General features: G+C 42.8%; 1 protein-coding gene across 2 annotated transcripts in view; it reads right to left on the bottom strand.

The window, feature by feature from the left end:
- Positions 1–16,636: 16,636 nt before the first annotated feature.
- Positions 16,637–27,926, bottom strand: part of LOC134344862 (erythroferrone-like) — a 127,924-nt gene continuing 116,634 nt past the window's right edge. Inside the window, exon 8 of one of the 2 annotated variants that reach the window (XM_063044976.1) lies at positions 16,637–21,926. In XM_063044976.1, coding sequence (XP_062901046.1) covers positions 21,828–21,926 — 99 coding nt within the window. In that variant the 3' untranslated portion in view covers positions 16,637–21,827. The remainder of the gene's footprint in view (positions 21,927–27,926) is intronic. The other variant, XM_063044974.1, reaches the window with a different exon arrangement.

The following is a 27,926-nucleotide window of genomic DNA, read 5'->3' as shown; positions in this document are numbered from 1 at the left end:
AACATGAGTTCACGGAGGATAGAGGCTGCATTCATAATCTCAGAAGCCATCAAAATTGCTGAAGGGGGGTGGTGAGAAAATCTCAGTATGATTCTAGAATTTACCACAAAACAACGAGGTGAATGGAAGTCAGATGTCAGATTTGGTGGCCAAAGAAATCAATTGAAACTGAAAATCCAGGGAAAAATTGTGGAAACAAAAGCAGAGTCAACTTTGTATGGAGTGTCTTCATCCTGAAATGTTAACTCTGTTTTTCTCTCCACATGTGCTGCCTGACCTCCTGAGTATTGCCAACAGTTTGCTATTTTATTTAACATTTCCAACACACTCAATCTATTTTATCTTTTTCAATTAGTGGAGGAGTTGTGTTTGGGAAGTTGGAGCTGAACACAGAGCTAGTCCACCAATTTAAAAAACTCATGCATGTGGCCTGTTCTCACAACATAACCTGGCAAAGTGCTTCACAGTCCAACTATTAAGTGCACTCACCATAATATTGCAGATAACCGACTGATAAAATTTACATGCAGATAGCTCAGCAGTGGTTTCCTCCTTCTTTAAGAAGATCGCTATCATCCCAGTACTCAAGAAAAACAAAATACTGTGTCTTAAAGACTACTGTCTTGTGGCTCTAACATCTACAGTACCATCATGATATGCTTTGAGAGGCTGATACTGGCACGCATCATCTCCAGTCAAACTTGAGCCTCGCAATTTGCCTACCACTGAAATGGGTCTATGGCTGATGCCATCTCCCTGGCCCTATAGTCATCTCTGGAGCATCTGGACAGTAAAGATATCTACACTGGACCATTGTTTATTCACAACAATTCTGCCTTCAGTACTATTATTCTACCAAACTCTGGACCCTGGGAGTGAATGCCTTTCTTGACAACTGGATCCTTGACTTCCTGACTAACAGACCGCAATCGGTAAGTTTCCTCCATGATTATTCTGAGCACTGGTGCTCCACAAGGTTGCATCCTTAGCCCTCTATTCTATGTACACTCATGATGGTGTGACCAGATTTTGTTCCATCATCTAGTTTGTAGATGTTACTGTAGTGGACCACATCTCAAATAATGATCAGTCGGAGTACTGGAATCAGATAGGGAGCTAGTGGCATGGTGTCATGACAACCTGTCCCTTAATGCCAACAAAACTAAATAACTGGTCGTTAGCTTTAGAAAAGGGGTGTAGTACGCATGTTCCTGTCTTCATCAATGATGCTGAGGTTGAGAGGATTCAGAGCTTCAAGTTCCTAGGTGTGAACATAACCAATAGCCTGTTGGGTTCCAACCACATTAAGCTCATAGCCAAGAAAGCTCACAAGTGCCTCTACTTCCCCAGGAGGCTAAAGAATTTTGGCATGTCCATGTTGACTGTTATCTATTTTTATTGCTGTACTAATGAAAGCATTCTGCTGGATGCTTAATGGTTTGGTGTAGCAGCTGCTTTGCATGTGACCAGAAAAAATTGCAGAGATTTGTGACCCAGCTGAGCACATCACAGGAACCAGCCTTCTCTTTGCCTGTGCTTCTCACTGCCTCAGTAGAGCAGCCAGCATAATCAAAGACTTCCCCCACCCCCATTCTCTCTTCTCCCCTCTCCCATTGTGAAGAAGCCACAGAAGTCTGAAAGCACATACTATCAGTTTCAAAGACAGCTTTGTTATTAGACTCGTGACTGGACCTCTTGTACAATAAGATGGAGTCTTGGCCTCACGATCTACCTCGTTATGTTCTTGCTCTTTTATCATTTACCTGCACTGTAGGTTTTCAGTAGCTTTTGTACTTTATTATGCATTGTTATTGTTTTACCTTACTCTAGCTCAATGCACTGTGTAATGATTTATTCTTTACCCAAGACAAGCTTTTCACTGTATCTCGGTACACGTCACAATAATAAACCAACGCCAATACCAATCAAGTGTTGCGTTTTTCCTGATGGGGCTTCAGGGATAATTGTTCCCACAACACGGTGAGAACATACTGTCATTCTTTCACTGTTGCAGAATCCTTAATACCTATCTGTGAGGGTAAATTGGAGCTTGGTTTAACTTCTCACCCAAAAGACAGTGATTTCAACACACCTAGGCTGACATGCCATCGTAGATGTATTTTGAATCTTGTGTTTGGGCTGTTATCTTACAATCCATAAGCTCAGAATCAAGAATGTTTCACAGTGATAAGGCTGCTATCAGTGCCAAAGTTAAATCACATTTTAATCAACTAACTCTTGGATAATAATACTGCAAGCAAAATGACTGAACAGCTTTGTGCATGAAAACATACAATAGTATGATCCTGCACACTGAGGCAACAAGTTGTGCCTGGTGTCCGGGGAGAGTGATTTTCTCATGCCCGTGATGCGATTCCCAGAGCTTCATGCTGGCTACCTCTAATAAGAATGTACAATTTCAATAGTATACCTGTATATAAGAACATGCAAACACTGTCTCCTTCAAGGGCAGGAGTTCTTAGAGCCAATTTTTGATGAAAGTTGAGAGTTATGTGGATCTCACAAGCAAGGAGTGGCTGTTCAGAGAGGGGAGTGAGCTTCTTTGGCAGCTGATCAGACACCAGAGATGGACATCCTGGTGAAATATTAGAGCAGGTGGTCATCTTTTCACTTTCTACGAGAAAGAAAGAAGGTCATGGAGACAAGTAATACACCATCAATGATCCATGGTTCACTTCAATAATCGATTTAGATATGGAGTTATACTTGAGCATATCCTCATAGTCCATTTTATCCTTCTTTTCCAGTCAGCACCAGTTCTTATCAGGGGTGATTGATAAGTTCATGGCCGAAGGTAGAAGGAGATGAGTTATTAACTTCAAACTTTCTGCATAATCACTCAAAGAGTTGACCTGCATGTGCGTATAACGAGAGCTGCATAAATCATCTCCTTCTACCTTAGGCCACGAACCTATCAATCGCCCCTGCTGTGGACATTTTCTGGAAGTCCAAGATCCGTATGCTCCACGACTGCTGGACTAAGTGTGTACATGTAGGAGGGGACTATGTTGAAAAATAAATGTGCTAGGTTTTCTAAAACTGAATCCTTCTACATTAGGCCACAAACTTATCAATCACCCTCGTATTCTAGAGGACTGGATACATAAGTATTTGGATAGACAAGAAATGATTAAGGATAATCAGGAGGGCTTTGTGCGTGGTAGGTCATGTCTAACCAATCTTTTAGAGTTTTTTGAGGAAGTTACCAAGAAAGTGGATGAAGGCAAGGCAGTGGACGTTGTTTACATGGACTTTCATATGGCATTTTACAAGGTCCCACAAGGAGGCTGGTCAAGAAGGTTCAGTTCCTTGGCATTCAGGATGAGGTAGTAAATACAAGGAATTCTGCAGATGCTGGAAATTCAAGCAACACACATCAAATTTGTAGTGAACGCAGCAAGCCAGGCAGCATCTCTAGGAGGAGGTACAGTCGACGTTTCAGGCCAAGACCCTTTGTCAAGGGTCTCGGCCTGAAATGTTGACTGTACCTCCTCCTAGAGATGCTGCCTGGCCTGCTGCGTTCACCAGCAACTTGGAGGATGAGGTAGTAAATTGGATTAGACATTGGCTTTCTGGGAGAAGCCAGAGAGTGGTAGTAGAGGGTTTCCTCTCTGACTGGAAGCCTGTGACTAGTGGTGTACCACAGGGATTGGTATTGGGTCCTTTGTTATTTGTCATCTATATCAATGATCTGGACGATAAAGTGACTAGCTGGATCAGCAAATTTGCAGATGACACCAAGATTTGGGGGGGGGGGCCTACAGTGAACACTGAGGAAAGCTTGCAGAGGGATCTACATCGGCTGCAAAAACCTGCTGAGAAATGGTGGAATTTAATGCAGACAAGTGTGAGGTTTTGAACTTTGTTAGGACCAACCAAGATAGGTCTTGCATAGTAAATGGTTGGGCACTGAGGAGTGTGGTAGAATGAAGAGATCTGAGAATACAGGTACGTAATTCATTGAAAATGGTGTCACAGGTAGATAGGGTCATAAAGAAAGCTTTTGGCACATTGGCCTTCATAAATCAATGTACTGAGTACAGAAGATGGGATGGTACGCTGAAGTTGTATAAGATGTTGGTGAGGCCTAATTTGGAGTATTGTGTGCAGTTTTCTTCACCTGCCTACAGGAAAGATATAACCAAGGTTGAAAGGGTGAAGAGAAAATTTACAAGGATGTTGCCAGGTCTGGAGGACCTGAGTTATGAGGGAAGATTGAATAGGTTAGGACTGTATTCTTTAGAACATAGAAGATTGAGAGGAGATTTGATAGAGGTATACAACAATGAGAGGTATAGATAGGGTAAATGCAAGCAGGCTTTTTCCACTGAGGTTGGGTAGGACTCCAACCAGAGGTCATGGGTTAAAGCTTAAGGGTGAAAGGTGAGAAGTTTAAGGGGAACATGAAGGGAGCCTTCTTCACTCAGAGGGCTGTGGGAGTGTGGAATGAGTTGCCAGCACAAGTGGTCCATGCAAGCTCAATTTCAACATTCAAGAGAAATTTAGGTAGGTACCTATATAGTAGGGATATAGAGGGCTATGGTCCTGATGCAGGATGTTGGGAGTAGGCAGTTTAAATGGTTTCATCATAGACAGAATGGGCTGAAGGGTCTGTTTCTGTGTTGCACTTCTCTATAATTTTTTTTTCAGAGGAGCATAACAAAATGGCAGGAGGAAGCATTGGCTGTACTATAGCAAAGCATTTCTGATTGCAGGTTTTAAAGTGTAGCTCGAGGAAATCAAGGCTATCATCAAGTGAGCTGTTATTCACTGAGATGTTGTGTTGCTAAGATGATGCATGAGTAAAAGGCAAATTTCTGATAGATCGATAGGAATTCAGTGAGAAAGAAACAATTTCATTCTTGTGATGCATTTCACGATCTCAAGATATACCAAAGCACTTTACGGCAAATGGAGCACTTTTGTAACTATTGCACAATATAATTCATCTCTAGTCAGTAGTATTAAATGTCACTTTGAAAGAAGATTAGGTCCCCAATCACCCTTGGGAATATTTAGCCCTTGACCACTCAAAGTGGAGAAGAAACATTTAGGACATAAAGTCGATGCATTGGAAGTGTAGAAAGCGCACACCACAGGACACAGGACTTCGTCCTGACAAAGGGTCTCGGCCCGAAACGTCGACTGTACTTCTTCCTATAGCTGCTGCCTGGCCTGCTATGTTCCACCAGCATTCTGTGTGTGTTGATGGAAGAACTTAATGGGTCAAATAGTATCTTTGGGTGGAAAGAAGTTGTGAATTTACTGATACAGAGTCTTGACCTGGAACGTTGGCATTCCCCTTCCTCCCACAGATGCTGCTTAACCTGCTGAGTTCCTCCAGCAGATTGTTTGTTGCTGCAGCTTCGAGAGTGTCTTGTGTCTCCAGGCATTACAGTTAGTTTAACCAGATATTGCAACACTTCTTCAATATTGCAGTTGAGTGTCAAAGTTCAAATTACATTTATTATCACAATTGTGTATACGTTATACAACCTTGAGATTTATCTCCTTACAGGCAGCCATAAAACAAGGAAACCTAAAAGAACCCATTAAAAAAAAGACCAACAAACACCCAGGGCACAGAGAGAGGAATAAAAACACAAATCGTACAAACAGTAAAAGCAAGTAACAGCATTCAGAATGAAAGTGAGTCCATAGACACTAAGCCCAGAGCAGGCCCACGACCTCAGCAGTTCATCACACAGTGGAGCAAAACATCACGGAGCTCACAGACATGAAGACCGGAGTAGGCCCACGGCTTCAGTTTTAGTGCAGCAAATAATGGAGGAAAAGTCGTGGAGCAGTGAGTAGGAGCGGCTCGTCCTTCACCTCCGGTCTCAACACCCTATCTTCTCAATCCATCTGTTTAAATCGTCCATACATTGGGTTGCACAAAGACTCCTAAGTCTCTCTGAAACTCTGAAGTTTGAACCTTCTCCCCACTTAGATAGTAGTCTGAACTGTTGTTCATTTTACCAAGATGTATTATCATACATTTCCCAACACCATGTTCCACCTGTCACATTTTTGCCCTTTTTCCAGTTTGTCTAAGTCCTGATGCAATCAAATTGCTTCCTCAGCATTACCTCCCCCTCCACCTGTCTTTGTATCATCAGCAAACTTTGCCACAAAGCCATCAATTCCATTATTCAAATCATTGACAAACAATGTGAAAAGTAGTGGTCCCAATACTGACCCCCGAGGAAAACCACTAGTCACTGGCAGCCAGCCTGAAAAGGTCCTCTTTATTCCCACTCACTGCCTCCTGGCTGTCGGCCATTCCTCTATCCATGCCAGTAACATTCCTGTATAATCACAGGATTTTACCTTGTTAAGCAGCCTCATGTGTGGCACCTTATCAAATGCCTGAAAATCTAAGTAAATGACATCCACTGCCTCTCCTTTGTCCACCCTGCTTATTACTTACTCAAAGAAATCTAACAGATTTGTCAGGCAAGATTTCCCTTTATAGAACCCATGCTGACTTTGACTTATTTTATCATTTATCTCCAAGTGCCCTGAAACCTCATCCTTAATAATAGACTTCAACGCTTTCCCAACCGCTAAGGTTAGGCTAAATGGACTAAAATTTCCTTTCTTTTGACTTCCTTCCTTCTTAAAGAGTGGAGTGACATTTGTGGGTTGGTGATCGTGCTGATTTTCTTTTCTACCTTGTTTTCACGGCTACTCGGAGAAAAAGAATTTCAGTATTGTATACTTTGATAATAAATGAAGCTTTGAATATTGCTGGCTCAAAGTCAAGGGGAGAAGGTTGCAATTGGAAATGAAATTAGTTGTCACGTGTACTGAGGTACAGTGAAAAGCTTGTCTTGCTTACTTTTAATCCAGATTAAATCATTACACAGTGTGTTGATGTTGTATGAGGTAAAACAAAAACAGATTAACAGAATGCAGTTCCTGAGCAAATGATCCATGTTGTTGTACTTCACTGGCTGCCAAAACCAGAGACATGGACTGATGGTTCGCCTGAATTCGGAGTTAGTTATCGCATGATCTACTGAAGGCACTTCTACAAACGTACCGTGGAGAGCGTTCTGACTGGCTGCATCACTGTCTGGTGGGGCGGGGGGCGGGGGTGGTGGTGGAGGGGTGGCTACTGCACAAGATCGAAGTGAGTTGCAGAAACTTTGAAAATTAGTCAGCTCCAAGATGGGTATTAGCCTCCACAGTATCCAAGACATACTCAAGGAGTGATGCCTCAGGAAGGTGGCATCCATCATTAAGGACCCCCACCACCCAGGACATGCCCCCTTCTCATTGTTACTGTTGGGAAGGAGGTACAGAAACCTGAAGGTACGAACTCAGCGATGCAGGAACAGCTTCTTCCCCTCTGCCATCAGATTTCTGAATGGACATTGAACCCACGAACACTACCTCACTATTTCTTTATTCCTGTATTTTTGCACTACGTATTTTAACATAACTATTTAATAGACAGATATATACGTGCTCACTATAATACAGATTTTTTTTCTCTCTATTTATTTATCATGTATTGCATTGTACCGTCATAAAGTTAACAAGTTTCACGACATGTGCCAGTGACGTAAAACGTGATTCTGATCTACTGTGTAGGCCACCTACCTATGGCTAATGGCACCTTTGGTGAGAATGGAATGCAGCAGAAGGGGAGAATTAAGCATCAGATTCCAAAAACAAAATCACAAGTCATGGGTGCTGAAGTAGTTACTGTCCATGAACTTCCCACAGCAGGACGCCACCCCATTACAGAGTCGGCAAGGTGCTTGCATAATTGGGGCAATTTGAATGTGATAGGGTTAAGGAGCTGTGAGCCTGTATAATACTCGATCTGTCCTTCGATATTGCAGGAAGAGTTGTGTTTACCAGGACCTCAGTGATACAGTAAGTATTGTCTAGCAAGAATTTCAGGCGCCACTCTGAGAATATCTCCTGTACTGATCTCATCAGAGCTATCAGTGAGCTGCTGAGCGGAATCTCCCATCTCATCACTCGGGAAAAAAAAATCCCTCCCCCAGTCAGTCCACATTCTTTCAAAATACTGAACTCATTAGGTTTTGCTGTGCTGGTTGCTACCTTCAGACTCCAGCTTGGTGGTGTGAATAGTTTGCTTTCAGACCCCACAGAATTCTGAGGTTCAAGAAGATAGAATTGAACAAGTGTTTATTTCTTTGTGGCAGTTGTATAGCACCATATACAAGGTAGGTAGATTGCAAGCATCTGCTGGTATAAAATCTATAGTGCATGACTCAAGGTAAAAGGATATGAATTAACATCATTATTTATCTCAGCGTGTGGCTGGGATTTGGGCCAAAGGATATCAATTGACAGAATGATGGATTAATATTAGTAGACATACAGTTACTATGACTGAGCACTGGTCAAAGTGGTAGGGAGATGGAAAGAGAGGAACTGACACAGGTAGAGTCACAGCTAGCATCAGTGTTGGGGAAGGCAGCTAATGAGTGATATTAGGAGGAAAAAGGATTAACATCAACGGATTGTCAGTAGAATATGCTATTGAGGGTATCAATTAGTGCGTAATTATGTGAAGGAATGGGAATTAACCCTGCAGAGATGCTGTCAGTACATTGGTACAATTGGGTTGACTATTAAGAACAGAGTTAACATCCGTGGAGAAACCATCAGCGATATGGTATTGGGGAGGGGAATATTGAGTGGCAGAGTACAGATTTGGTGAGTAATACAGGATGTCGGCTATGCTTAATTCATGGAGAATGGATGAATGTAGGTAGAAATAAAGTTCCCAAAAACGTATTAGTGTTTCAACAATTTTTTAAAAAATTATATATATTTATTTATTGAGATTCTGAGGGTGGAGCAAAGTCAAGATGGCGCTAAATGGCGACTCCTTTGCTTGCATCTTCAGAAACAGCTCTTTTTCTATCTTTGATATCTCTTTTTTCCCTTTTCAGGGTTCTTTTGAAGACCCTGACCTGGAGTTACACTCTGACTTCAGTTCTTCGCAGCAATGGGGCCTGCTCTCAGGGCCTCACGACCGGACACTTTGGACGCTGCCTGGAAGTCTAGCATGCCTTCAGGGTGCTGGATTTTCGTGGCTTTGGAGATGGGCTGATTCTAGGCCGGTGCCCCTGACTGAGGCATCGCAGGAGAACACAGAACATCAGGAGCAGCGGGTCTATGTGTCCAGAGACCGGAGCCCTGGGGCCGACTCTCTGGGCACAGAGATCGGAAAAAGTGACGCAACAGACTTTTAACATCGTAAATCAGCGTGTTGTTTGTTATGTCTTCCCTCTTGCTGTGAAAAGGGGATACATCTTTTTCCCTTATTAAGGAGACAGAGAGACCTGGTGGTATGTCGAATTACCAGATGAACGAGTAGTTTTTGGGGTACTGCAAGTCTGTGTCTTTATTGATGCTTTGCGGCATGTTTTAGTGCTCGGTGGGGGGCGCCGATGCTTTTTTGCTGCCGGGGGGTGGAGTTTATTGTCTTGCTGCTGCTTGTGAATGGGGGGGTGGTTTGGGGGTTCTAGCATTTAACTGTCATTCATTCTTTGGGGCACTTCTCTGTTTTCGTGGATGTTTGCGAAGAAAAAGCATTTCAGGATGTATACTGTATGCATTTCTCTGACATTAAATGTACCTATTACAGCTTCGAGCCGCACCACCCAGTAATCCCACAATTTAATCCTGGCCTAACTATGGGACAATTTTATAATGACCAATTAACCTGCCAACCAGCAGTAGGAGGAAACCGGAGCACCCGGAGGAAACCCACATGGTCATGGGGAGAACATACAACCTCCTTGCAGGCCGAATTGAACCCAAGTCATTGGGACTGTAAAACACTGTGCTACCATTCCACCCCTTTTGGTGGAATTCTTCAGGAAAGCTGGGATCTAATCTACTTGCTGCTCAGTTGTGCTGGATCTGAGCCAGAGACTTTCCATTTCTACTATACGCGTTAAATTCTGATTTTTTTTTGACAAATCCAGATTGGGGTAAAGTTCTCCATCCCTATTTAAGGCTATAATTATAACGGGAGTTGGAAGAGAGGTGAGGATTTGTTACCTTCGGAATTATATTCTCAGGGGACCTCAAAGGTACCGAAGGATGGAAGAGGAGAGCAGCAAGTAATTCAGGTAACAATTAACATCTGAAAGAGCATATTCCCATATTTTCTTACACTATAGGAAGCCATTCATCACATCAAGTCTGTGCTAGCTCAGAGTGAAGTAATTTTCCCTGTGACCTATTCTCTCAATAATTCTGCCACACAGCTACACGAGGGACAATTTACAATGGTCAAGCAGCCCACCATCTAGCATTTCCTTGGCGTGCGGGAGCAAAGCCTGAACTTCTGGAAGAGATGTGGTCACAGGGGGAATGCGCAAGTTTCAAACCAACATCAGGATTACCAGAGTAAGTGGAATTGTGAGGCAGAAGCTCTGGCAACTGTGCTGCTGTGCCAGCCACCAACAGTACTTAACTCAAATGTCAATGCAGGGGACTTACCTGTCCGTGTTGCGATCTTTATTACACCGCTATTTCTGCCAAACTCCCTCAGAATACAGTACTGCTCTGATCCTTGCCATTAGGAATCAGTCTTTGATGGGGGGAGTAGGTGCTGCATTCCTATGCAGATTCATCCTAATGGGATGTATCCCTTAGGATTTTGGGAACCCAGGTTAAAAGCCATCTTGTCTTAGTGCACAGTTTTCTCTTTATCTTCAGCCCTGAGTGATAGGTGTGTGTGTATGCTGGGAACAATTCTGTCCTCTGCTGTTGTCCATGTGACGTTTGCATGTTCTCCCTGTGACTATGTGGGTTACCTCCACCCTCCCTCCCCGTCTGGTTTCCTTTCACATCTCAAAGGCATTCCTGTTTGAATGAATGCCTTCCCACAGGGGCTGCCAATATTTCCTAAAGTTTAATTGTACAACTCACTAAATGAGCTTGGAGCACTAATGTGTAATGTAGCTCGTCACTTCATTATATGGAGCACCATTCAGCATGTATGTACAGATCCTCTGCAGGGCTGTTTAACATTTCACTCAACACCGCAGCATTTCCCTCTACATTATCCTCCGTGTTTTTTTTTATCCACACCAGTTGTTCAGGGTGAAAACGTATTGAAAAGAAATGAGCCACTGATTAGTTGACACACTGACTTTTATCCTCCTCCCTGAGGAGTATTTGTTCAACTTAATTGCTCGATCAAGGCACCCCAACCTAACCAAGAGCTCCAGATAGAAAATTCTCCACTTACTGGCCCCTTTCTCACAGTGTTGACCCAGGATATGATGCTCAGCACATGGCATTATATGCGGTATACCCACTTGCACTGCAGAACAAACTCAATGGAAAGGACAGATAAAGGGGAACTGGATGGAAGACAACTTGCCTTCTCTTTATCATCTCAAAGTTTTGCCTGGCTGTGTGCGTGAAGAACCTTTTGTACTCACACCAATGTTGCAGATATTGTAGACGCATTGCTTGCATTGCAGTAGCAACACCGCAGTTTTGCTTGCAATCGGCACAGCTGCTGAGCAGACTGCACGTGTCAGATCAATTTGTTAACTACGCCAGTTGGTCATTTGGAACAGTTCTGTTGTGTAGATACATCTACTGATGCCTTTGGACACCTTTTCAGTGATGTTCCTCAAATCATCGGGTGTTTCAGGTCTTCCAACATCAAAATATTTAGAACACTTCAAATATATTAATCCATTGGTAGCAGGTAGGTTAACACTTGTTGAAGGATACTCTCCACAAAATTTATGACAATTCTTATAGAGACACAAAATGCAAGTAAGGTTTATTGCTTTTTAAACACATCTTTCTGTGATGTCAGGTGGTACAGGAATCCTCCTCTGAATCCAATTGGATACATATCTTGCTGGCATCAATCATGCCCTCTCCTCAAATATATCATTCCCACTGCATTCCCAGAACAAGCCTGAAGTGGTATTCAGACCAAGAATGATTTCCTCCTCAGATAGTTGCCTGTGACACGCACCAATAGCTCTTATGAAGATAAGATTTGGAGCACATCTGGGAGAGTGTGGAGCCTGTCAGTGTGGATGTTGGCAGGGATAGTGGATACATAAGACAGGGGCAGGCAATAAGCTGGAGGTCACTCCATATCTGATGGCTGGGCTGACAGCCGGGAGCTCAGTGTCTCCATTCATAGCATTGATTCTGTGGAGGTAGAGGCTGTTTCTCAATTGCAAACCAATCATCAAATGCACGTGCTTACTCAATAACTCATTATGATCATTGCCATTTAGGTTCAACACATACATGAATCGGACTTCTTTCTAAATACACAGACCATAGACAAAGTGGTGCCGAACTATTTAAACTAGTAATTAAAAGCCTAACTAAGCTAATCATTTCTTCCTTCACAATTCCATATCGAAAAATAGCTTTATTTGTCATATGTATATTGAAACATACAGTGAAATGCATTGTATTGCATCAAATCAGCGAGGTTTGTGCTGAGAGCAGCTCACACTTCCCGCGCCAGCGTAGCGTCCCCTAGCCCTAACCATATGGTTCTGGAATGTGGGAGACCCACGCGGTCACAGGGAGATATATAAGCTCCGTACAGACGGCAGAGGGTCAAACCCCCGATCGGTGATTGCTGGTGCTGTAATGTGATTGCACTAACCACTGCATTATTGTGCGCCCTCCCTTCTCTGTGTATTCATGTGCCTATCTAAGAGCCTCTTAAACACCTCTGTCATACTTGCTCCACTATCTCCCCTCACAGTGCATTCCTTAAATGCTCGCTCTGAAGTATTAGACATTTTGACCCTGGGAGAAAGATGCGGGTTTACTACTCTGTCTATGCCCCTCATAATCTTATAGACTTCTATCAGGTCCCTGCTCAGCCTCCATCTCCTGAGAAAAATCATTCCAAGTTTGTTCAACCTCTTCATGCCTTTTAATCCAAGCACCGTTGTGGTAAACCTCTTCTGCATTGTTGGCGCAAAAAAAAACTACAGTCTACAAATCAGTCAATTCGAATGAATCAAAGACAGTGGAAGCAGACCAATTGACTTTGTTCTTGCCATGAGGGAGGAGTGGGAGGCTGCCATTTTATGAAGAGACTCCATTTTGTGAGCTTGTGGTAAACCATATACAGACGTATATATGTTGTAACTGGGTTAACTGTCTGGACACGGCCCTCTGCTGACTGCCCTTGTGGCTCCTCCTGCAGACCCCTGAATAAAGGTGATTTCGGCCTGCTCCTCCCCCTCAGACCAGGGGCAGACACTCAGCATGCTGGAAGTCATATTTTACTGCGAATAAAAACCTTTCCGTATTTACCCTACTTCAGTCTTTTGGAATTATTGAAGGTGCTTCAGAGCTAAAGTTGCTTGTCTGGATCAGTGTTTTAAAGTCGACATAATGATGCTTCAGGTAATCTGCCGGACGACGAGTCATTCCAAATAAGTTAATTGTGAGGTGTTCTTTGGTTGGATATAACATGCAGGTTTTTGCCTGTTGGGGTCTGTATTTGTTCTGCATGATTCAAGCTGGATGCTGATTGAGAACCAAGAGCCATAAATTACCGATTGTCACTTCCAGGGAAGAGAGCAATAAATAGATGCCGGCCTGGAGCAGAGCCAATAAAAAGATCAGACACAAGACCTACAGCCATTGACGCTGGAATGCAATATTTGAATAGTAAAAAATGAGTATAAAAGTGGAGGTTTTCACATGCAACACAGCAATGACTCGGTAGGAGGTGAGGTATCATGGATGTGAGGTTCCTCACAGACATGTGGAGATCCCAAACGGGGTGACGAGGAAATTGTGGCCAGCAGCAGAAACTGCTTTTTAACTGGTATTATATTTTCTGTTCTTGGCTGCTTTTGAAAGGTTAGGGAAATATAGTAGGTGTGCACACAGGTTCTTGGTTGTGTAGGTTCATGTGTTCTACTGTTGAGACAATAAAGGTACTTATCAGTAATTACAGATTCTCTTGGTGCCTCCCAGATCATTATTATAAGGGGTGATTCTCGTAACAGAATCCTCTCCAAAGCCTGCAGGTTCTTCCTCTGTTGGGGTAATCAGAATTCAATGCAATGCAGCAGATGCTGCCTAACCCAAGTTTTATAAAGCTCTAATCTAATTTCCTAACTCCTAAACTCAATGCCTCAACCAATAAAGGCAATCATGCCACATATCTTCTTTACCACCCTATCAACTTATGCAGGGAGCTTTGGACTTCCAGATCCCTCAGCACATCAAAACTGTTATAGATCACTCCTGTTATTCCCTGTGTACTGTGCTTTACATTTGCTATCTCAAAGTCCATCACCCCACATTCGGTCTGCCAGATTAAACACTATCTGCCATTTCTCTGCCCATAGCTGCAATTGATCAATATCTTGCTATATCCTTTGACAACCTTCTACACTATCCACAATGTCATCAACCTTTGGAAGTTTACTAATACACTCCTTCATGTTTTTATCCATGTCATTTACTGTGTATATATAGCACAAACAGCAGAGGTCCCAGTATGGATTATATGAAACAGATACTGTACAATGTATATAATATAAGTAGGGTGTTACACATTGCAGCCACTATAAGAGGGTAAGTGAATGTTTGGGCTAATGTCTGGGGTGACAATCAAATGCAAAGTCTGTCCTGGGTGGAGTCAGGCTTTTCGAGTGTTATTTGTTTGAGGAACATTGCACTCTATAAGACCATAAGACGTACAGCAGGAGCAAATTTAGGCCACTTGGCCCATCAAGTCTACTCTGCCATTTGATCAAGGCTGATTTATATTCCCTCTCAATCCCATTCCCCTGTCATCTGCCTATAGCCTTTGACACCCTTACGCATGAAGAACCTATCAATCTCCGCTCTAAATATACCCAATGACTTGGCCTCTGCAACCTTCTGTTGCAATAAATTCCACAGATTCACCACCTTCTACTTAAAGAGTTTGCTCCTGATCTCTGTTCTGAAGAGATATTATTAAATTCTGAGCCTGTGCTTTCTGCCCCTAGGTTCTCCCACTACTGGAAACATCCTCTCCACAACCACTCTGTCTAGGGCTTTCAACTCATGACTTGTTTGTTAAATGTTGGAAATGAAGGAAGTTAGGATGAGTTGATCATTATAGGATATCTATCCTTTAATGTGGTCTAGTGGCTACAATATTTGCTGATTGTCCATTTATGTTTCTGGCAATGGTGACCCCAGTGGTGGAAATTTAACAGAAGTACTGTATTACTATTGAATGTCAAGGATAAATTTCCACTGTGGAAATGTCCATGCATGATACTGGTGTGACCTCAGTATTATTTACCAGATATCAGACAATGCCTGAATGCTGTCCAAATCTTGTTCTATAGAGGCATAAACTGTTTAATTTACTGAAGAGTTGAGAAAGGAGCTGAACAATTTCCAATTGTCACCAAACAACCCAACTTCAGACCTTTGATAGGAGGAAGGTCATTCATTGAACAACAGCTGAAGGTGGTTGGTCCTAAGGGTTTTCCCTGAGGAAACAATGTCCTGGGGATGACCAACAGCAAAAATGACATGTCCTGCTGATGAAGTATATCGCATGACAAAGATCCTCCTCATTCTTCTAAACTCCAATGGCTCATAGCCATCAAACACTCTTCATACATTAACTCTTCCATTGTTGGGATCATTCTTGCAAACCTCCTCAGGACCCTCTCCAATGCTAGCACAAACTTTCTTAGATAAGGGGCCTAAAACTGCTCACAATACTTCAGGTACGGTCTGACCAATGCCTCAATATTACATAAACAACAGGAATTCTGCAGATGCTGGAAATATTACATCCTTGCTTTTATATTCTAGTTCTCTCGAAACAAATACTATCATTGCATTTGCCTTCCTTACCACCAACTCAATCTTTAAGTTAACCTTTAGGGAATCCTGCATACAGACTCCCACGCCCCTTTGTATAGCTTATTTCTGAATTTTCTCCCTGTTTAGAAAATAGTCTATGTCTTCATTTATCTACCAATGTGCATGACCATACTCTTCCCTACACTATATTCTATCTGCCACTTCTTTTCCCATTCTCCCAATTTGTCTTGTCTTTCTGCGAAGTCCCTGCTTCCTCCACCTATCTTTGTATTGTCTGCAAACTTGGCTACAAACCCATCAACTCTGTTATCCATGCAAACACGAGGAATTCTGCAGATGCTGGAAATTCAAGCAACACACATCAAAGTTGTTGGTGAACACAGCAGGCCAGGCAGCATCTCTAGGAAGAGGTACAGTCCCGGATGGCATGAACATTAACCTCTTTAACTTCCGCTAATGCCCCACCTCCCCTTCGTACCCCATCCGTTATTTATATACATACATTCTTTCTCTCACTCTCCTTTTTCTCCCTCTGTCCCACTCACTATACCCCTTGCCCATCCTCTGGGTCCCCCCCCCCCGTTGTCTTTCTCCCTGGACCTCCTGTCCCACGATCCTCTCATATCCCTTTTGCCAATCACCTGTCCAGCTCTTGGCTCCATCCCTCCCCCTCCTGTCTTCTCCTATCATTTTGGATCTCCCCCTCCCCTCCCACTTTCAAATCTCTTACTAGCTCTTCCTTCAGTTAGTCCTGATGAAGGGTCTCAGCCCGAAGCGTTGACTGTACCTCTTCCTAGAGATGCTGCCTAACCTGCTGCGTTCACCAGCAACTTTGATGAACTCTGTTATCCAAGTCATTGACTTAAAACATATGAAGAAGTGATCCCAACACTGATCCCTGCAGAACACCACTTGTCATTGGCAGCCAACCAGAAAAGGCCCCCTTTGTTCCCACTCTTTGCCTCCTGCAAAGCAGCCAGTCTTCTGTCAATGGTCGTATCTCTCCTGTAATGCCACGGGCTCTTATTTTGTTTAGTAGCCTCACGTGGCACTTCCTCAAAGGCCTTCTAAAAATCCAAGTAAACAACATCCACCTACTCTCCTTTGTCTATCTTGCCTGTTAATTCTTCAAAGGATTCCAACAGATTTGTCAAGCAAATTTTCCCCTTAAGGAAATCATGCTTACTTGGGCCTATTTTTGGTCCATCCATTTACTGGTGGTTGAAAGCATATTGATGAGTGTAGATCAGATGGATTATTTTTTTTTCAGTTCTTGTGGACAGAACAATTCTCTTCATTGTTGAGTAGATGTCAATATTGTAACTGTACTGGGATAGCAATACTCTGGAGCAAGTAAAACAACATTGCAACTGGAATATGTGATCCCATGAATCTTGACGTATCCACTGCTCAGAACTGTTTCTTTGTATCATACTGGGTGAAGAGAAAATTGTTTGAATGCTACTTCTGTTTTGCTGTAGACCTCGGGAGAAAGCTTTACTGTTAGCATTCTCTGCCATCAGTGAAGATGGGGATGGTTTAAAGTCTCCTCTTGCATCTGTTTAATAGTACATCACCACTTATTACTGCATGAGGATGGACTATTTTCATCTGATCTGTTGGTTGGAGCATCACTCTGCTCTGCCTTTCACATATTGATTTATTGTTTATTATCTTCATTGCAGTTTCATTACAGTATGTTCATACTTCATTTTTAGTTCACATAGTATCTTTCCAACATGCCTTTCTGTACTGTATATTGAATGATGCTGATTCCTGAGCCTTACATGAATGGTAGAGTGGTGAAATGCCAAGAAACCACCCAGACATTCCCAGACCTTCTCTCTTCTCCCCTCTCTCACTGGGCAGCAGAGACAAAAGCCTGAAAGCATGTACCACCAAGCTCAAGGACAGCTTCTATCCCACTGTTATCGACTCCTGAGCTTACAGTTACCCTGAGTAATCTTGCAATTTATCGTTGACCTGCACTGTTATTCTTTTACTTTGTTCTACCTCAATGCACTATGGAATGATTTGATCTGTATGACAAGCTTTTTACTGTATCTTTTCATGGCCTGTTACCCTCCTGTGAGGGCACTCTGGTAGGATAGGCCTGCTGGGGGTAGGAAACACCCTGGGGACTGTGATGGAAGAATCTAGAAAATGATCAGATTCCGTCATTTCTACTCCAACAGTCTGATTTTTTTTTTGTCTCAGTAACATCTCTCTCAGTTTAGACATGTTGTGGATGTTTGCACAAGTTTTTCTTAGTACATGTGACAATAATAAACCATTACCAATCCAGATACAGTAGTGGTAGGAATGTAATTGTTCTTCTGGAAGTCCAGCTTTGAGCTGTTAGACATGTTCTGGTTCTATTCCAACTTAGTATGACAGTAACTCCACACAACATAATAAAATTAAAACAAGAATTTGACTGCACGTTGATCGCTCCTACCAATACTGACACAAATAGAAACAGCAAAAGCACATAGGCTGGTGGGGCGGGGTGGGGGTGGTCACTTAAATTCAATTGTGTAAGAATTTCTTTTGCAAATGGCAGCAAATTTCAGGAATTCTCTCTGTTGGAGTGCTGTGGAGGCAAGATTACCATTTAATGAAGCACACACATTTTTTGAAGGATCAGGGAATTGAGGGCTATGTGGAACTGGATCAAGAAAGGAAATGAGGGATGGAGCTGATCAACTGTAATCATTTTGAAATGGGTGAGTAGGATTTGGGAGCCAGCTAATGTCATTCTGCTCCTAATTTCTTGTGTGTCTTTTGATTAGTTCAAGCAGGTTTATCTGCTTTGCTGTTTCACTTACCACCTGTAGACACAGTCTGCCAGTTATTTTCTTCAGAACTTGGCTAGTTCAGTTTGTAGTGCAACCACACTCAATGGCCACTTTATTAGCTACACCTGTACACCTGCTGGTTAATGCAAATATCTAATCAGCCAATCAAGTGGCAGCAACTTAATGTATAAAAGCATGCAGACATGGTCAAGAGGTTCAGACCAAACATCAGATTGGGGAAGCAATGTAATCTAAGTGACTTTGACCATGGAATGATAGTTGGTGCCAGATGGGATGGTTTGAGTATCTCAGAAACTGTTGATCTCCTGGGATTTTCACAAAAACAATCTTTAGAGTTTACAGAGAAGGGTATGAAAAACAAAACAAAAAAAAAATCCAGTGAGTGGTAGTTCTGTGGGCATAAATGCCTTGTTAATGAGAGAGGTTAACGGAAAATGGCCAGACTAGTTCAAGCTGACAGGAAGGTGACAGTAACCAATTAACCACACGTTACAATAGTGGTGTGCAGAAGAGCAGCTCTGAACGCACAACACATCGGACCTTGAAGTGGATGTGCTACAGCATCAGAAGAGCTCGAACATATACTCAGTGGCCACTTTATTAGGTAGAGGAGGTAACTAATAAAGTGATGATTGAGTTTGCATATTGCTGCTCTTGGTGGTGGACATCAGTACTTTCTGCGTTCTTGCTGCTAGCAACGCTTTTACCAAGGGTTGTTCAACTTAGAGGAAGATGGATTCATTAGCTGAAGGGGATTAGCTGGTGGCAACTAGCTGTTCTTGGTCATGAAAGTTGGAGCAGATGTTTATGTTTGCCCAGCATCTTACCCTCCTGCACAGGCATTCTTGTTGGGGGCAGGACACACCCAGGGAATTGTGATTGAAGAATCTGGGAAATTATCAGATACTGTAAATTTTATTCCAGCAGTTCGAAGATTAGTCTCAGTAACATCTCTTTCAGTTTAGACATGTCCTTGATGTTTGTGCGGAGGGGCTTACAAGGTCGATTGGTCTGTGTGGCACTCTTGTGGCTGAATCGTGGCTTTGTTGTCTGTCAGAACAACAAAGAAGCTGCTCGAGGAGCTCAGTGGGTCAGGAGGCATCTGTGGAGGGAAATGGACAGTGGATGTTTGGGTGAAGACCCTTCACCTTGATATGTGAAGAGTTTTGACCCAAGTGATCAACTGCCCATTTTGCTCCACAGATCCTGTCTGACCCAGAGTTCCTCCAGCATTTTGTTTGTTGCTCCAGATTCCAGCCTCTGAAGCCTTTCCTGCCCCCTGGTGTCTGTCAGTTCTGAAGGATACATTTCTTTTGTTTCATCTAAGTGACTTGTTAGGCCAATCTAGGAGTGATTCAGGACAATGGAGAGCCTCTGATGTAACTAACCCCAGCTATCTTAGTTCCAAGGGTAAGAAGTTACATTTAGTTAACAGTTTGAAATGTCAACTGAGAAGATGGTCTTATGTGTGTTACATAGGCCTTACCTTACAGAATAATATTTATTAATATTTTTTGGACTCTACAGAATAAAGCAGTTTAAAACATTATGTGCGTGTCAGTCAATCAGTTTGCAGAATCACTGATGCTCATCAATACCTCAAAATGGAAGCAAACAAATTCATTAGCAGACAACAGGATCTGAAATCACTACAGCGAGCAGAACGGCCTTCTTTTAATCGGCTGGATTGTTGAGTTCTCTGTCCACAGTTGGATTTGGTTTAGGATCACATGATTGATCTGCAGTTGCCTACCCCCACTCACAGCCCCCATTTCCACTGAAATCTATTTACAATCCCACTCCTAATTGTTAAACCAAGCTATGCAAAAGAAAGCCCCCAGGCACTTTAACTGATACAATGCATTGGCCAGCGAGATTACCTGTGGTTTACCAACATCCTTCTCTTGACCAGGTACAGGAGTGGTGACGCAGTTCACGGCTCTCGAGTAGGGCATGCAGTGCCAGTGCATGATTCTCTGATCAAATTCCTCCATGCTTTCTCCTTTCTTGAGCACTAACGGATGTGGTTGCCCAGATATGACTCTGACTTTCCCTTACTCTATTGTTTTCCCACAACTGATCTTAGGCCACAAACGGAGTATAATGATTGCCCTCAGCAGGGAGAGGGAAGTTTATCCATGTTTTCCATAGGTGATTTATTTCATTTGTTTCCTTATTACTTTGGAGGCCATTCAGCCCACTTTGCTGTCCTATTGACCTCATTTCTTGACCAATTGCCCTATAACATACTCTATCATGTGTTAAACATAGAATTCTCCACTTTCCCCCATTTTTCAACCAGAAGCCTAGACTAAGGGTAACTTGCAGTAACAAACACTCATCTCTGGGATATGGGAAGAAAGCAGAGCATCTGACGGAATCCACATGGGCCAACACTGGACAATACTGGAGGTCAGGATTGAACCCAGGTCACTGTGTACCTGTGTGTCTAGGCATTTATGAGCACAGGGTTAGACTTGGCTCTGATGATCCTTAGTGGGCTAATAATGTAAGCAGGGCAAGGGGGATAATGTATTGCCATCTGCAACTTGATTCCAGCAAGGGGAAGGAGGAACAGGCAGAAAATGAACAGAAGTATTTGTAGAAGTGAAGTATCACTGCATAGTAACTTCAAGAAGATCATTTTAGAGTTTAGTAAAGGGTTAACGTAATTAAATTAGTAAATACCTCACCTTGTTGCACTTTCACACCTGTGAGAAAGATATTAATGTGTACCCATATAATGTTGCAGACCCATATTTTAAAGATACATCTTGGTCACAAACAAATTGCTAGCCTATTTTTAATATGTAAATCACATCCTGAAAAGAGCTTTGAAAGCCGTTGGAGCTACGTTGCTGGCAGATTGGACACTGAGGGAAACAGCTTGCCATTACAATACATGGAAATAGAGATGTTCCAGCACGCCCCAGAGCTATGGGCAGAAGACACAAGCTAAGGACTTGCTGCTCCGCTCCCGTCGATTACTCTTGGCTTTTGGCACAGAGGCTGTAAATTCTTAGCTGCAGTGATGTGGAGAGTCATGATGGTAACAGAGTTCGAAGACCAGGAGGTGGGGAGGTGGAGGCAGAGGGGCAGGGAGCAGCAGACCGCCCGATGCACCAGCTGGCTCTACGTGCCGAGCAAGATTCCTGTGAAGTCCGAGCCACTTTGAATGGTAATGGTGGAACCGGATCTGTTGTCAGCAAAGATGGAGATATACTGCATGGCCTGTGGAGAGAACAGAGTCGTGAGCATCATTGACTCCTGTCCTGCTGGATTGTCGAACCTTCCACACGGTCCCAATCAACTCGTAGCCAGGCTGATCCGTAACAAGAACAAAGAGACCACCTTAAGGGAAATTGAATGAAACAATATGACCGGACACGTAATTTACTCAGGCCTTCCACTAGTGCAAGGGTTGAAAAGATATTGAGAAGTATGAAATGCCACATTTAAAATGGGTAGGTTAAGTGATAACATGAACTAAATGGCTGAAGAATGCAGACTTCAGCTTCCCAAGGCAGCAGGTCAGGTGAGCCCACCTGACCCATAGAAAGTATATGGGAAATTTGGCATACTAATGGAGAGGAGATTTATCAAAATGCAATGGACCAGTTCTGTTCAGAGACTAGAAAAAGTGGGTCTGTTCTCAGAGTGGGAAAGGTTAAGTGGACATTTAACAGAGGGGTTCAAAACTATGAGTCAGATTGATAAAGATTTTTTTACACCAATTTCGAGGCCAAGATTTAAGTAAAAGCACCTGGCTGGAGATAAAACATGGTTTTCAATGCAGTGATTCATTACGTAACCTTGAGGGGCAGAGGTAGTGCATTCAATGCTCACTGAAAGGGATTAGACAATATATCTGAAAAGGGAAATAACTGTATGAGAAGGGCTGTTCCTGTCAGAGAGCTGGCAAGGCATTGTGGTCGAATGACTTCTTTCTGTAAAGGAAAAGTGCTGTGAAGGAGAACGGTTTGGCTGTAGTAAGAGAAAGTGATCACTGACTATTCTGTTGCACTGTAAAAATTCTCGAAAATATATGTACTTCAGTGTCACACCAAGCAAAAGAGAACAATTCACCTCTGTTTTTTGGTACATGTTATGCAAGTTTCAGTATCATCTTACATTACACTAAAGTGAGGATTTAAACTAGACTGGCAGGATTGTGGGACTTCAGACATCAAAGCTAGTGAGAAGACAGGGTTACGTGCAGAAGCCAAAGTGTAATTGACAATAGGATAGCCATGCTTACAGTAAAGGGGCGGATAGGACCACTTATTTAAATTGCATCTATTTCAATGCATATAGCTCAGCAGGGAAGGCAGACAAACTCAATGTATGGATTGCCTCTAGGGATGAGGATATTATAACCTTAACAGAAATGTGGCTGAGAGAAGGGTGGGACCAGCAGCTCAATGTTCTGGGATAGCAATGCTTTCGATGTGAAAGAAAGGGAAAAGTAGAAAGGGTGTTGCCTTTTCGATAACGGCAGATACAACAGTAGAATTTAGAGAGGATATTCTTGAGGGATTATTTAACAAGGTCATTTGGGTAGAATTTAGAAATAAGAAAGTAGTGGTCACCTTGGTAGGGCTATAGTGTAAACCCTTCAGTTGTCAGCAGGAACTTGAAGAAGAGATGAGTTGTGAAATTGCCTGTGGTTGTGTGAATAGTAGGGTAGCACTAGTGGGAGATTTCAATTTTCCCAATATCAAGTGAGCCATCCCAGGTTAAGGTATTGAGCTAAAACAGGGCCGACTTTGAGAGCATTAATCAGGATCTAGGTGGGGTTGACTGGGCAAAGGCAAAGGAACAGTTGGAGGGAAGTTGTCGGAGGGGATTCTGAGGGACAAGTTCTACCACTACTTGGATCAGCAAGGTCTGATCAGGAATAGTCATCATGGTTTTGTGCATGGGAAGTCATGTCTAATGACTCTTCTGGAATTTTTTGAAGAGGTAAGTCAGGGGATAGATGAAGGTAGGGCAGCGGATATTGCCTATGTGCATTTTAATGAGACGTCTGATAAGAAAAAGCATGGCAGGCTGATCTGGAAGGCCACATGGGATTCAAGGAGTCCTTGCGAGGTACATTGAATGATAGGAAGCAGAGGGTGATGACGAAAGGTCAATTCCCCATCTGGAGACCTCTGACTAGTAGGGTCCCCAGGTGTCAGTGTCAGGACTTCCGTTATTCATTATTTAGATAAATGATTTTGGCATGGCACAATTAGCAAGTTTGCTGATGATACTAAGTGGGGCTCTTGTCGATAGTGAAACAGACTATAATGATTTGCTCAAAAGATCTTTGATCAGTTAGCGAAATTGGCTGAGGAATGGCAGATGGATTTCAACTTAGATAAGTGTGAGGTAATGCATTTTGGACAGTCAAACCAGGCTAAGACATATACCTGGTTTGTGCACTGAGAAGTATTGTGGATCAAAGAGACTAGGGAGTAAAAGTGCACAGTTTGTTGAGTATTTTCTACAGTCTTGGTCACTGTTTCAAGGAAGACATTATCAAGCTGGAGAGGATACAGAATAAATTTAAGCGGATGCTCACTGGACTAAGAGAGCCTGAATTATAGGGAGTGATTGGCCCCAATGGATCCTTATTACCTGGACCACAGGAGAATGGAGGGTTACCTTGTAAAAGTTTACAAAATCAAAAGGGATTTGAATAAAGTGGACACTCATAGTCTTTTCCCCAGGGTTGTGGAGTCCAAAAGTATAGAACTATAAGTAAAGCGGAGAGAGATTTAAATGAGACGTGAGAGGTAGTTTCTTTCCACAGAGGGTGAGGAATATCTGGATTGAGTTGATAGAAGTGGCTGAGATGACTACAGTTTTGACACTTGAGGTATTTGCATAGATATATGGAGGGGAGTGGCTTAAAGAACTATGAGCTGAAGATGGTCAACTGGGACCAGCAGGGAGAATGCCATGGTCACCATGGACCAGACAGGCCAAAGGGCCTCACAAACGTAGAAAATCTGCAGATGCCAGAAATTTAAGCAACACACACAAAACGCTGGAGGAACTCAGCAGGCCAGGCAGCATCTAGGGATTAAAATAAGTAGTCGACGTTTCGGGCTGAGAGCCTTCATCGGGACTGTTTCTGTACTGTATTACCCGAGAAGGGTCAACATGGCTCTCATGCAAGCCGTGTTACTCTATAGCTTGCATGAGAGTCAAAATCTCAGCATCAGCTCTTGTGCATGTAGAAAATAGGGGAAAGTATCCAGTATTATGTAGCCCGATGGCATGTAACAATGCTTCCTCATGCTTTCATAGAAGGGACTCAGAGTGAAAAGTTACTGACTGTAAAGTTCTGCTGTATCTCTGTTTCAGCTTCTGTGTAAGTAAAGTACACAACATTTGAAGAAGTCTCTCTCTCTCTCTCTCTCTCTCTCTCTCTCTCTCTCTCTCTCTCTCTCTCTCTCTCTCTCTCTCTCTCTCTCTCTCTCTCTCTCTCTCTCTGGCATGGTATGGCCAGGTTTGTTTGTGTCCAGCTACAGTACACAAAGGGTGTTTATGTACTAATGCAGTAATTAGAAAAAGCAGATGGCTGACAAATGCTCACTGCACTGCACTCTTCCTTGCTCCATTTAATTTCATTCTTTGTTGATTCAATGGAGAATAAAATTAGCCATGGTGAAAAATGGGACAGGCACCCTTTTCTCATCAGACAGTTGTGAAGCCAAAAAAAAACAAATTTTACTATCAGTTTGGAGCCTCTGAAGTTTGTAGAGATTGAGAGAGCCTCTTGCCATAACGTTAGCCGATTGATACCGTCCTCTCAAAAGTGGCAGAGACCCAGAACTCACTGTGCTCAGTGTTTAGCCAGAAGAGAAATACAGAAGCATCCCTAAACTTGTGGAGAAAGCTCCATGTTGCAAAGGTTGCATTCCCTTCATGTTTTCACATTTTACACAATGGTGCTCAGTCATGAGGCAAGTTATCTTGTGGTATCTAAGAAGATCTATCTAATAGTGATGGAATGTGGAGAAGCACTATATTGCAGTCTGATCAAATCACAGTCCTAAATACTGTGTTGATTGAAATCTTACTTAAATACATTCTACTCTTTCTGCCACACAGCATTAAAGATTACCAGCTACAAATAAAAGCCAGAACAGAGATTGAAACTCATCCTGATACATAGTTGCTCAATCATTTACATCAGAAGACTGCATATTTCTAGGGGCTAGATTGAGTTCTTCTTTTAAATAGATTGCTCTTGAATCATTAATCCAGGTCAATGACTGTATCCTCTGGTATATAATACTCAAGTCTTTTTAAAAAAAAAATTTTTTTACACATCAGTTGTGATCAGTTGGATCAGTAAGCTCCACTCTGTGTCAGACAGCTATGAATTCAGACCCATAGATACGAGCACAAAATCCAGGCTAATATTCCAGTAGAGGACTAAGTCAGCTTTGAATTGTCAATGAGCTATCTTTTAGAATGTAAAAATTGTGTTCAAGTGTCCAGACCCATATACACCCTCCAACCTACATTGTTAAAGGAGGTTAGATTGGGATTATTTCATGACATCAGTGAAATCTTGTTGTGTCCCAACTTGACCTTGTCTAATATTAATGTGTCGGTACATCACTAGTACCTGCACTACACTGGCCTCCCATTATCTCATCAAGTCACTTCTACTTCAGGTGAGTGAATTCCCAACATCTACTGGGCCTGGCTTTTCTAAAGAGAGTCAGTAATCATGCAAAGTCAGATAAGTTCAAGACTCTGCATTTAGTTCCACATTGATAACAGCGGAAGAAAAGTTATGAATATGTGTAAGACGGCAGTATCAGAATTTCAGGCATTAAGGCTGCTCAGTAGGTAAAAAGCAAGAAAAGGACTTTAAAAATATTGCTTCAAGTTTCCGGAACAAATTTACACAGTGAAGCAAGGTGCTGAGATGACTGGATGTCAACACAATCAGTGGGCAATAGCAGCAATAACTATGGACATGGCACAGAGTCTGGCCCTGTGGCTCAGAAGGGTAGGGAAAGGAAGAGGGTGGCAGCAGTGATAGGAGACTCTATAGTTAGGGGGTCAGACAGGTGATTCTGTGGACACAGGAAAGAAGCACAATTGGTAGTTTGGCTCCCAGGTGCCAGGGTCCAGGATGTGTCTGATTGCATCCATGATATCCTGAAGTGGGAAGGAGAACAGCCAAAGGTTGTGGTACATATTTGTACCATGACATAGGCAGGAAAAGGGAGGAAGTCCTGAAAACAGACTACAGGGAATTAGGAAAAAAGTTGAGAAGCAGGACCACAAAGGTAGTAATCTCGGGATTGCCGCCTGTGCCACGTGACAGTGAGTATAGGAATAGAGTGAGATGGAGGATAAATGCATGTCTGAGGGATTGGAGCAGGGGGCAGGGATTCAGATTTCTGGATCATTGGGACCTCTTTTGGGGCAGGAGTAACCAGTACAAAAAGGATGGGTTGCACTTGAATCCCAGGGGGACCAATATCCTGGCTGGGAGTTTGCTAAGGCTACTGGGGAGAGTTTAAACTAGAATTGTTGGGGGGTGGGAACCGATCTAAAGAGACTGGGGAAGAGGAGGTTGGCTCACAAACAGAGAAAGCTTCGAGACAGTGTGAGAAGGAGGATAGGCAGGTGATAGAGAAGGGACGCGCTCAGACCAGTGGTTTGAGATATGTCTATTTTAATGCAAGGAGTGTTATGAAGAAAGCGGATGAGCTTAGAGCGTGGATCAGTACTTGGAGCTATGATGTTGTGGTCATTACAAGGATGGCTCAGGGGCAGGAATGACTACTTCAAGTGCCGGGTTTTAGATGTTTCAGAAAGGACAGGGAGGGAGGCAAAAGAGGTGGGGGCATGGCACTGTTGATCAGAGATAGTGTCACGGCTGCAGAAAAGAAGGAAAACATGGAGGGATTGTCTACTGAGTCCCTGTGGGTGGAAGTTAGGAACAGGAAAGGGTCAAAACTCTACTGGGTGTTTTTTTATAGACCACCCAGTAGTACCAGGGATATTGAGGAGCAGATAGGGAGAAAGATTCTGGAAAGGTGTAATAATAACAGGGTTGTCGTGATGGGAGATTTTAATTTCCAAAATATCGATTGGCATGTCCCTAGAGCGAGGGGTTTAGATGGGGTGGAATTTGTTAGGTGTGTTCAAGAAGGTTTCTCGACACAATATGTAGATAAGCCTACAAGAGGAGAGGCTGTACTTGATCTGGTA

This window comes from Mobula hypostoma, chromosome 4 (assembly GCF_963921235.1).
Source record: "Mobula hypostoma chromosome 4, sMobHyp1.1, whole genome shotgun sequence".
Lineage (NCBI taxonomy): Eukaryota > Metazoa > Chordata > Chondrichthyes > Myliobatiformes > Myliobatidae > Mobula > Mobula hypostoma.
Note: the sequence above shows the minus strand (reverse complement) of the source record. Positions and strands in the feature narration are given on the sequence as shown.